This window comes from Ptychodera flava, chromosome 3, assembly GCF_041260155.1.
Source record: "Ptychodera flava strain L36383 chromosome 3, AS_Pfla_20210202, whole genome shotgun sequence".
Lineage (NCBI taxonomy): Eukaryota > Metazoa > Hemichordata > Enteropneusta > Ptychoderidae > Ptychodera > Ptychodera flava.
The window spans coordinates 17870719-17882778 of record NC_091930.1 but is presented as its reverse complement, the minus strand read 5'-3'; the positions used below and the strand labels follow the sequence as shown (position 1 = coordinate 17882778).

Below are 12060 nucleotides of genomic sequence, written 5' to 3'. Positions count from 1 at the left end.
CACGTGGTCGCAGCTCGATCCCAGTATAAGAAAGGTACTCATGCCGAGTATTTGTCAAAATATCTAGTTAGATTTGACCTTGTTCGAGAGTTCCTTCACTATTCATGGCATTTTATGTGATACTGTGAATTATACATGAATTAAATATTGCCAGGAGAAATTTTGTCCTTTTTCCTGCGGTATAGAAATGAGCTACTGACGCCTGAAACCGTGACGTAATTTTTGTTACGTAATGCCTTTTTCTATTGTTTCCTCTTGTCATTCACAGGCTTCGCTGCTGTCGATGCGGTCAATGCCCCCGTCAAATCAAAATGAAAATGAAAAGCGTGAACTTTGTACGTAACCAACAATTGGAAAACAACGAGCCAACATGCTTGTAATGCATAAAGGGACAGGGATAAGTAAAAACATGGAAATTTAACGCATGAAGGTTTGTCGGGCATTTTTCGTTGTAACTTTCGGCCGATCCGTGAACATCACGAATAACGTATTACTTTAGCGGTAGCCAGGAAGTACGTGGGACATTGCATAATGAGGCAGTGAACACTGGAGGACCGGACCTACACATTAACCAATCAGGGAGCTGTAAAGTGAATAATACATAGTAATAAGACCTAACGCATGAGGTCCCACCAATCAGCGTAACGCAAATGGACCTTAAATTACCAGATGAACCAATCACTGATGTTGGTACATATGTCATGGACCTGACTTATGAAACAGGAGATAATGAGTCTATTTGTACAACACGTTCTTCGCGCAGAGAACGTTTCAGTATATTAACAATTCTTAATAGTTGGACGTTTGTTTGACGTTTTAACGCATGAATGAATGTAAGCAAGAAGTGGCAGTTAAAGGTAGTATGCGCCTCGAAAGTGAAAGACTTGAACTTTTACTCACACTTTCCTCCATGAAAATTCGACTTTACTCTTACCAAATCAATAATAAAAATCGTTGGTCGCCGTTCAAAGCTTGGTACTATGGAAACAAATTACCTTACTTGATATTTAGAATTAAAAATGGCAGCCATCTCTGTTTTTCATCAATGGGGAAAAATACAATTTTCGATTTTCGAAAAACTATGAGAGGGAAACGTTTTCTCACCTCAAGAGCAGTATAAATGAGCTCCACAATTGGTAGATCAGAAAAGAATTGTAAAAATGCGTGGGTCCGAATATCTGCCCCAAGGCGGGTACTACCATTCCAGAGAAGAGAACATAAAGCGACTGACACAAGACACATTAAATCAAGTGAAGATAATGAGTATAAAAAGAGCCATGTTAATGCAAACGTTTCTTTTTCTGTTCTGTTCATACATGTAAACCGGAAAGTGCGGATGTGTATCACAAGTAACTGAAAATCTGCTGATCTGCTGTGATGTCTTTTAATTCTTAAAGCTGTGCCCAGAATTCCCCATTGTACGAACTTTGAGTCGGTTTTGATGTTCTTGCAAACAGATTAGTCGCCATTGATTCTTTATCTTTACAATATATCGGAATTTAAACGTAATATGCTGGACTTGAAAGAATAGGAATAGACTATTTATTACGTCTGCCATTCCCTTGATATATGTATTGTGTTAACTGTTGAAAGGATTTCTCTGTAATCGCATGATACAAGTTACAACAGATAAAGTGTAGGAAAATTGAGCGATAAACATAACAAAAATTATCGCTCAGGCAGATCACATTGAATTATTCACACAAGCGTAACAACTTCCCTTTAAAAGACAAACTTTCTACCGCCCTTCCTGTAGTCTTTGTCTCTCTATTTTAAGAGTACTGCTGTAGGTCCTGCAGTAATATAGGACAAAAGGAGCGGTTGGCAGTGGAGCTTCATAACATTAACAAATTTCTGCAGCACATGGCCTCCTAAAGGCTTAAATCCTTCACTTGTTAAGAATAGAATGGAACTCATTTTCTTTGCATAGTGAACGTTTCAAGTATGTTGTGTGTCCAGTATGTGTGTCAATGTGTGTCACGTCGACACACAACACTAATGCCTCCATGTTAAACTCTAATACCAATAAATATTTGTGTGTAATAGGCCACTAGCCCGCGCTTCTGTTTGACCTTGTATCCTTTGCTACCATGTGTATGTCAGTTTGCTTTCAAGCTTTCCAATACTAGTCAGCATGTAAACCCTAACTTATGTGTGAACAAATGCGTTGTTTGTCTTACCATAGGGAGAATAAGAGTAGCATGCCACCAAAACATCGGTATGTGTGATATATCAAGGGCCATTCGAGTGGCCTTTTGCACGTGCGCGAAGAATCGATATCTGGAGAAACACGTCGAAGCCTATTGTTTGCAATGTTGCATGAATGGGTTTGCCTATCATGTTACAAAATAAAACATACATATTGAGAGGTCCCAGTAAACCTGATGCCGTGGAAAAACTTTTGCCTGCACAAAACATCTTATATATCGTGTACGACATCTTCTGCTTTGAATAAAAAGATCACCAAGTACTAAACTTGTCGATTTGTTTTACTCCAGCATAAAGATGCGAGTCCAACCTTAGGCCCTGCAGCTAACATCAAAACAACTCTAATGCGTGTTCGAATGCTTCATAACGCCGATGTTGTACACGGCGATGGCCACTAGTCTGGCCGCCATATTGAACATCATAAATGTGTTTGCATAGCCTTTCCATGTAAAAAACAAGAAATTAATATTGGGTTTGAAGTCTACGCAGTCACCACACCCGTGACCTGACGACCAGACAGACTGATATTCTGGCCAACGACGGGTAAATGTGATTAACTTAAGTAAGGGGCAGCATAATTGATAATGAAATATATGCGTGAATGTGCTTCGAGATAATTCATTTATACTACTGGTATAATAGTTGAGTGACAGCAGTAGTTGGCTGTCCAGCTTGGTAAAACCAGTAGACACCCGCGTCATGTGATCTACTTGTGGCTGAAAGACTATTCCCGTGTACCCTTTCAATTTGGCGACACAGCCTTGTCACCAAATAAATTCTCATCCAAACCTTTCTCTATAAATAACCTACAGGGCAATATAAAAAGGTAGATCGAAGTCAAACTCAAAGATATGTTATATTGACACTAAGACAGTGCAATGATTTTCCCTTGATTGTTTTTATGCAGCAGGGTAGCTGACCCCTGTTCGACGTTCTATCATTTGTAGGTGTGAATTTCCCAGTTTGGCTTAAAAGCCACGCGACAGTCCCAAATATTCTTGCACATGTTAAATCTAACTTCTTGTACAATGCTTTGTCTCTTTAAAAACACGAGAAAGGAGTGCCTTTGAATAGCAACGTATCATCGAAAACAACGGGGTGAATGGTCACACAAGGGTCATGAAAGTCATCTTCTGCACATGCGCAGGATACGAATTTCCACTGAAACAAGAGACGCCATTCTTTGTTATGTTGCGAGAGAAGGTTCAACTTGCCTCTTATATTTTATGCAAGAGACCATTACTGTATTGTAAAAAGATATGACATGATGTTATGTGAAAAGTATCTGATATCCTGGTACCCTGGAATAACTGTCGCCAGAGTAAACCATTTTTATCAGTCCCGCCTGACAATTTTAATCTGACTGACAAATTTACCAACTTGACTTAAGAATTCAACGCCAAGTCTAACTTCCATTGTCGACTTCGTTGGCGAGTGGACACATAAATACTGACAATTCTAAGCAAAATTTCAGTTGTTCATGGAGCTTTATAAGTCCTATCACGCTTTAGCTTCACATGACCTACTTACAATTGAAAGCCCATTCTTGTTTACCCTTTTATTTTTTTTCGACACGGCCTTAACTCAGTACGTGGTGAATATTTTCTTCGATGTCTTACTTTTTATCGTTTAACGTATAAGGCTGGAAAATTCACCAATCTTAAGAGCTCTGTCCACACTTCTTCTTGACAAATCGGAATATGCACTAATGTTTAGAGCCCTATCAACGCCCGCTCTTGACAAAAAGACCTTGCAAAGTCCAAACTCAAAGGATAAGAGATGATCGTATTTGCATAATTTTGAAAACAACCAATAACTATTATATTTGCAGTTTACAAAGACTTTACACAATTGCTGGGCCTAATTGTGCATGCTTACAAGTTCAGCGTCAGCAGTGTTGCATTATTGTTGAACGAGTTTATTCACTCATACGAATTGCACGCCTCTGTAGCTGATTTGATTGAGTTGATTTGAGCCGCAATAACTATGCATCGTGACATGTAATCTATCAGAAATGTCCCAAGATAAAAAACCAGCTTACATTTTTAGTGTGTTTACATAAACGGAAAGATTATTATTGATGGAGTAAAATGGCTGCATAAAATACGCCATGAGATGGTGGTCTGCGACCACAGCAAGCTGTAGTAATTTAGTTTTATTTTATGCAGTGCTTCCCTTATTTGTGTTACTCCAGTCCCACCGGCTATCGGAGGATAAACTATACTGAGACTTTGTTTTTCCTACCGATACACTGAGTGCACTTTCAGAATGGTCATTGTAACAGGACTGTAGGTGTAGATGTGTGATAAAATTGAGAAATATGACAGCAATAAGGCTACGTTTTATTTTATATGTGGACAAATGTTTTGCAAGTTTACGAAATCAGGAAAGTCCCCAAGTGTTTGATGAATCATAGTATTAGCGAAGTTTATCAACCCTTCGTGAAAATGCATGCATGCATACATGTATGTATGCATGTATGCACGTTTGTAAGGGATGACTCTGAATCGCCTTGTAATGTTTGTTTTTTTTCTAAAATCTTTGCTCTTGTCTTTCTGATGCTCCTGATGTTCCACTAAGGTATTGTTAAATGAGACATTATTTTATTTCTCTCAGCCAATCAGCGTCCATTTTACGTATACATAGGCACTAGATATACTATATATGTACAGAGCGGCAATGTTTCCAATGACATAAAGTGGATGTCAGTGGCAGGAGCAAGTTCATTGATATTTTATTTTTCTTTAATTTACTTTGCTTTAAAAGTCGCCATTTAACAGTTTTGAAAAGCTTTATACAGAGGAAATTTCATGTATACGCTTACAAATCTAATATTGACAATGACTCTTAATCATTCAAATTTCGTAAAACTCATCAAGAAAATGTCTCAACTACATAAAAAATTATATGACATACTTTGAAATCAGGTCAATCTATCTAAAGTACGATTATTTAGTCGTCCGAGAAATTCTAAAATTAAACTATCCAGTACAAAAAGATATCTAACTGATATTCACATTGCTACTTTTCTAACTTCGACAGTCAAAACGGGCATGAGACCTTAAAGAAGAATGTCAACAAACCTCGCTTTTTGCGCTTTGTTCATACTACGAAAGAGTTCTGTTTTATTTTGTCCGCTTACATTCTTTTCCACGCAAGCAAAACATGTAACACCCTTCCGTTAGATTGCTAAATTGTTTTTAGGACTGTGCACTAGACCCAAGACGTGAATTAAATTCAAATTCTGATCGTTTCTTGACTAAAAGTATGCGACCCTTCTGACAAAATCTCAAAAGAATACTATTCTATTGTGTATCTCAATATTATTTTAGAGCAAATTTTACACAATATTTAATCTTCATAAAAACACACACATATTGCGGACCTATTAGTTTGTTAGATGTAATCTCTCGGCTGCCTTTCTCATCACTTCATTACGTTTAATTTTCCCGGTATCTGTGACTGGAAAACTCTCAAAAAACAAAACGTATCTAGGAATGAGAAAATCGTCCAAATGGTCCCTCATCACTTCCAAAATTTCCTCTTCTGTACACTCTGTTTCTGGTTTTAAGACCAGACACAAACATATCTCGTTGATCACTTTTTGGTCAGGAACAGCCACTGCCTGGCAAAATTTCACTTTAGGGTGACCAAAAAGATAACGCTCGATTTCTGAAGGATAGACATTTCTAGCATCCTTTATAATGCAGTCGTCTTTTCTCCCCAGTACTTGAAGCCTTCCATCGTCAAGCATGATTCCAGCATCTCCAGTCATAACCCATCCCGATTCCGTTTTCACAGTTTTGGTCAGCTCTTTATCACCAAGGTAGCATTGGAAGCTATATGGACTGCGTACGCAGATTTCGCCCTCAGTATTGATGGGTACTGTTCGAAACTGATCGTCAACAACCTTGATTTCCGCATGCTGAACTGGTCGTCCCACTATCCATTTCTTCTCATCAATCGGGTCACCTATGCAGTGAAACGTGACAACTTTCGTTTCAGTCGATCCGTAACCAATGATTATATTAGGTGTGACAACTTTCCTTAATTTTGCTAGAGTATCTGGTGGCAAAGTATTACCTCCAACAATGGCTTGTTTCATGGATGAAAAATCGACACCTTCGCCCTTTAGGTGCGCTATCTCAAAGGCAAGGAGAGGGTAAAGAATTGCAGATGAGCATCGTTCGAGTTGTATTACATTTATAAGTGTTTTAACGTCTGGTGACTCAGTCAGTACAACCCTATCGCCAGCTACAATCATGGGGGCCATAATTCCGTCAAGTGCAGTGCTATAGCAGGGCACTGAACACAGATGACAACCACGCTGATCATCATTACACGCTAATCTCTCATCAGATTTGGCCATTACAAATTCAGCAATGGCGCCATGCGAGTGCACAATGGCTTTTGGCCTTCCAGTACTGCCAGAACTAAAGACGATGACACATGGGTCATCTTGCTGAACTTCATTTTGTATCTCTGACTCTTTCAAATGATCCGATGGCATTGAGAGAACCTTATTTAGGGTTAGACATGCTCCGTGCGTCTCTGCAGCATCAATGTTGATGAAAAAACGAACACTTGGAAGAGGCTGCCGGCAGCATGGTACACTTACAGCCTCAACTTCTGGAACTAATTCTCGGATCGTGGTTAGATTATCATTGTCAATGACCAACAGGTCACACCCGACTTTGGTTATTTGATATTTTATCTGATCAGCCTTTGAGGAGGTATGAAGGCGGACAGCGATGAGACCTGCTTTCATTGCACCTAAATAGACTACTATGTACTCGTATCGTCTGCCAACAAGTATTCCCAGCTTTTCGCCCTTTTGTAGACCGAGACTCATGAGCCCTTTAGCAAATTTATCCACCTGAAGCCTCAGTTCCTCGAATGACAAACGTTTGACGTCACCATCCTTTGAATAATAGGTTATTGCTTCTCTCTGTGGATAAGCATCACTTGTTAATTCCAACAGGTGACTAATGGTCTTGCCGCAGAATCGTCGTTGACTTGGCGTATGGTAGTAACTTTCAGTCAGTTTTGAGGTTGTTGCAAGAATGTGAGCTGCCATTTCTTGTTTAAATGCAAAATGTCTTCAATTAAAACGTTCTGTAAAATACATGAGGAAAACAAAACAAGCAATGGAAATTACTACTGACATATGTACACGACGTGTTCAAAGTGTAGGTCCATAATTTTTGTTTGTTTTTCGTTGGCCTTTTTGAATGATGAACACAGAATATAAAGTGGCGGCATGTTCAAACGGGGCGTAGTTTAAATACTGAAAAGTTTGTCCCTGTTGTAAATTTATTGCAAACAAAAATGTGATTAAGGTAGGTCATATCTCCTTTCTCTTTTTAGGTTAACTGGCTATGTTTGTTCGGCAAGTAGGCTTCTTTGTAAGTATTTAGTTGTTTAGAATATTCCGGCTTATCGCTTGGCATTGCAAATTCGTCTTCAAGAACAGGGAGCATTCAATCCTGGTGTGATGAGTTATGTCGCTTTTGATAGCAAAGATTATGATCAGCACGTTCACGGGGTCTATCGCTAAATTAATGTTCAGAATATCATTGCTTAATCAGTCTCCTTATCTTAAAATTACCATCACCAGTAACATTTTGAATTTTCTACTTACATATTCATTTAAAAATACTGAACTAAATGTATCCACCATATGATAGCATGATCGCTCCCAAAAAAGGTGAGATGGATTTTCAGAGAAGCAAGACGGGATGCATAGTTTGCAGAGTTGAGTTTTCCTTGGTCAAACAACAATTCATCACAAAATAAATCATATAGCGGAACAGTATTAGAAAAGTAACTAATATACAATTGAGAGTGCCAAAAATGGAACACTTGCCGTAGACCATGAAAATCAACTTGATCTTACAGGTGATGTTGACCTCATTTACTTTACATAAAGACGAGATAACAGTCGTTGACCCCGCAGAAATTGAGCGCTATCAGTGCAATTGACCTTGAAATAGGTGAAATATATCACACACTCTCTTCACGTGACCTACTTGTGGCTGGCTGCCTATTCGTATTTGTATTCTGCTTCAAATTTCGCCATTCAAAAACTTGGAAAGTTTTACGAAGGTAGTTTATCCCACACAAAGAGTGAGTTGAAATCTTACCTCTTACATAACATGTAAATTGAAAACCAAGAGCTGTATTGATGATTGTGATTAGATGTATTGTTTTATCTTTAATCCGTATCTACTGTTTTTTGCGTCGTATTAAAACAATATTTCTGTAATATCAAGAGAGAGAGGGCTCTGCTACCTCTATTCCTGACGTCATTTAACTTCCACACGTATGAAATAACGTGTTGGTTTTAACTTGGAAGACCGACAGCCTCTACTCTGTTTCCATATCCCAATGACCTATCACGTGGCAATTCCCTGATTGCTAACAAAAGTGAAGAGTAATATAGGCTTAATTAAGACGACATTTCCTAAATTGGAAGTTAATAGTGTTTCTCAAACATTCAAATCTTGTAAACCTAATGGAGCAAACGTCTGAACTACATAAATAATAAAGTGTGTGACATAATTTGATATAATTCAAAATACTATGCCACCGTGTATCTCACCTTCGTTTAGAGCAGATTTTAAAAAATGTGCCATACCTTCACTGAGAAAAACGTAGCTTAATTGAGAGAATCAGTTTTTGTTTTCCAAAAGAAACTGAAGGAACCTTCTACATTAAATTCTACGCATACGATTTCAGGTTACGCAATGGAGATTCTATCGCTTCAAGTAATATAGTTGTCACCGACTGAGCGAATTCCAACAATATTGCTACTCATACAGTAACGCCTATGGTGCGTCAAATGGAGTATGTGTATATGATAGGAAAGTTGCGTGACCCCTGGTGACCTTAAATCTTTTCAGGATAGTTTGATCAGAAATTCGGGCACAATGTACAACACATCCCGTGCATCCCAAAAATACCACAGACAGAAAGAGTATACGATGGGTCGCTACATAGGGAACGAAAATAAAAGAATGTCAGGTCACGAAGGGGTGACTAAAGCTTCAACATTACATTTTCTGCCATTTTCAATTCTGCCTGCCAAACTTACAGACTTTTAGGAAATCAAAGACTTTCAGGACTTAGGAAATCGAAAACCTTTTGCCTATGTCTTCATACGAGATCAAATCACAGACCTCGCAATTACTTCAGGTCAAGGGTGCAGTTGACAATGCTGTTTTCACAACCTTCGTGTAAAATACATCAGCTTTGCATGACCTACTTAAGATCGACAGCCGAGACTTGAGTTTTCATTCAATTTTACGATTGACTCTAGCTCGTTCGTTCATAAATACTCACCCTAATGCGTTACTGTTCTTTTATAAACTCGCTTAACTTGAACAACGCTCACAAATCTCACAGAGAGGTTGAATGCTCTTCGTGGACAGATTTGCTGTGGTTTATGCAAGGGTCAAAGGTCGTTTAAAGATACCCCTGGAGGTAATCAATTGTATATCGGGTCAGTACTGTCTGTAGATCGTGCTCGATTGCTCATCCCAATGATACAACGATTTCAGATGAGTGTCAATTAACATGTCAACGGTATGCACAGGTCTTTCTACATATGTCAATCGTCTCATTTGATATCAGTCACCCTAACTATGGTGAACTATATATCAAATGTTAAAAATGAACCGGGTCGAGGGTGTTTATATTTTTCTAACCTTGACCCCCGGGACCGCCCCCACATACATATATACATACTCACACTCTGTAGAGTCCAGAAGGAACTCGCATATACATACTCGTTATCATACACCTTACAGGAATTCAACGATAGCAATAAATTCGCTATATGCGCAAATAGGTGAACTTTTCAAAGACTTTATCTCGACCTTTTAGCACTATTGACTACTGTTCGCTTTATTACAGTACCAATAGTTTACTCAATGGATGAAGGAGATTGATACTCGGAGTAGAAAATCGCAATATTGATTACAATGTAACAAGTCATATCCAGACAAATTGTCATGCGAAAATTTATATCTCATTTAAAGCTTGACTTCATGTTAAATACAACAGCAATTGTATTTTGCATTATCTATTCTCATAAGCATCGAACGACTGACTTAAGGAAGCTAATAAAACTATGATATGCCAAACTGCTATATTTTGGGGCCCAATTCAATAGGGACTTGGGCCCCTGTTGTTTTTACAGGAGTTCAGCTTTCTATTTCTTCTACTTCCGCCGCAATTATTTGCTCACCTCGATCTCAGAAACCGCTGAGCGCAGCCACTTAAACTTGCAGACCTAATACAGTCAAAAGAGTACTCGTGCACATGGGTCTAGAAATTTTGATTGGTAACATGACATAGCGGCAATCTTGGATTGAAATTTTTTAGCCTGCCTAATTTGCATAATATTCGACTTATCACAGGACGGTTAGCAACTTTTGTAGAACATTGTAGTAAGATGCAATAAGCAAAATTTCAGGGTCATTGACCTTGCCGTTTTTCAGAAGAAGATTTTAAGTGATGAAATTGATATTTTTCCATAACAATTAATTATGCAAAATCAATATATCTTAGGAACTATAGGGGCAACAGGTTTGATTTTCATTTCGTAGGGTAAGTACGGACCAAAATATTTTCAAATTTTTGGATGACCTTCAATGACCTTTGACCGACTTTCACATATAATGGCTCCCATTAAAAAGCATGCGCGAAATGACTTGCAATTTTACACATAGGAATAACTTGAAGACAATAATAATATACTTTGTTACCATGCCGACTGGTCACACGACCCAACAGTTATCTTCAATTGAAAAATTTTAATTAATCTCATTTGCATACGAATTAATCAGTCAAAGTACTGTTTATGGCATTTCTAGATCATAGGCTCCTTATCGCCAAATTTCAAGGCCGCAGGCCATATCGATTCAAAGAAGAAGATTATATTTTTAAAGTGTTATTTTTCACATTTTTCAATGGCCTTTGACCTGTGCTATACTTATGCAGCTAAGCTATAACTATCAAGCGATGTATGATTGAGCATATTCCGGCTGTGTATCTCAATGGAGTTAAACTGCGATTTGTTTAAATAAAAAAACACCTCGGCTCTCTGTTGACAAATACCTTCAGTGACAATTCTTCTATCGAGCGTCAGAGGAGATCTTTTTATATCTCTGCTAACATGATTTTGAGAACATTTCTCAATGTTCTCAAAGTGTGAAGTGTAAATTAAAGCACATTGTTATCAATTGTATGGTGGTAACTTATCATAAAAGCGCCCTGAAACAATTGATAGTTGCTTACAATAATGCTGGCCGCATATTTCTGCGATATGATAGACGCAGCAGCGCTTGTACTATTTTTGTATATAATAGGATTGACACTTTTGATGCTTTACTTAGAAAGCAAATCAACAGTTTGAAGAAAAGGATTTTTATGAGTGAAAATTAATTATACGTAAGGTATATGATGTTGTGTATTTCACTTCTGACTTGAGGAGATGATGGATAAATTCAGTCTGCTAATCTGAGTTTCTTTGTACAGAAATATATCTTCATGGTCTAACCATCAACGAATATTTCTTGATGTCACCATTTTTGTATCATTTTTTCCTCCCAATCCTATAATGATTTATATATATGGATATGCTCATTGTCCGAAATAAATAATTAATAATAATAATGATTAATATAAGTATTATATAGAAATAACGCGAATAATAATAGGTTCAATTTCCGTGAAAATTTCACAGTTAGGGTATTTTGGGTCGAAAAGACCAAATATGATATCGATTTCACTGCCCCATGTTTCCATGGTAACCATTTTAGGGGTTGAAAATATCAATTTTTCTAATAT

The 12060-nt window shown here is 37.8% G+C and overlaps 1 protein-coding gene across 1 annotated transcript in view; it reads right to left on the bottom strand.

Moving 5' to 3' along the window:
- Positions 1-4926: 4926 nt before the first annotated feature.
- Positions 4927-12060, bottom strand: part of LOC139129670 (medium-chain acyl-CoA ligase ACSF2, mitochondrial-like) — a 15114-nt gene continuing 7980 nt past the window's right edge. Inside the window, exons 2-3 of the mRNA XM_070695344.1 lie at positions 9550-9684; positions 4927-7323 (exon numbers count right to left, since the gene is read on the bottom strand). Of these exons, the coding sequence (XP_070551445.1) occupies positions 5597-7285 (1689 nt within the window). The 5' untranslated portion in view covers positions 7286-7323; positions 9550-9684 and the 3' untranslated portion in view covers positions 4927-5596. The remainder of the gene's footprint in view (positions 7324-9549; positions 9685-12060) is intronic.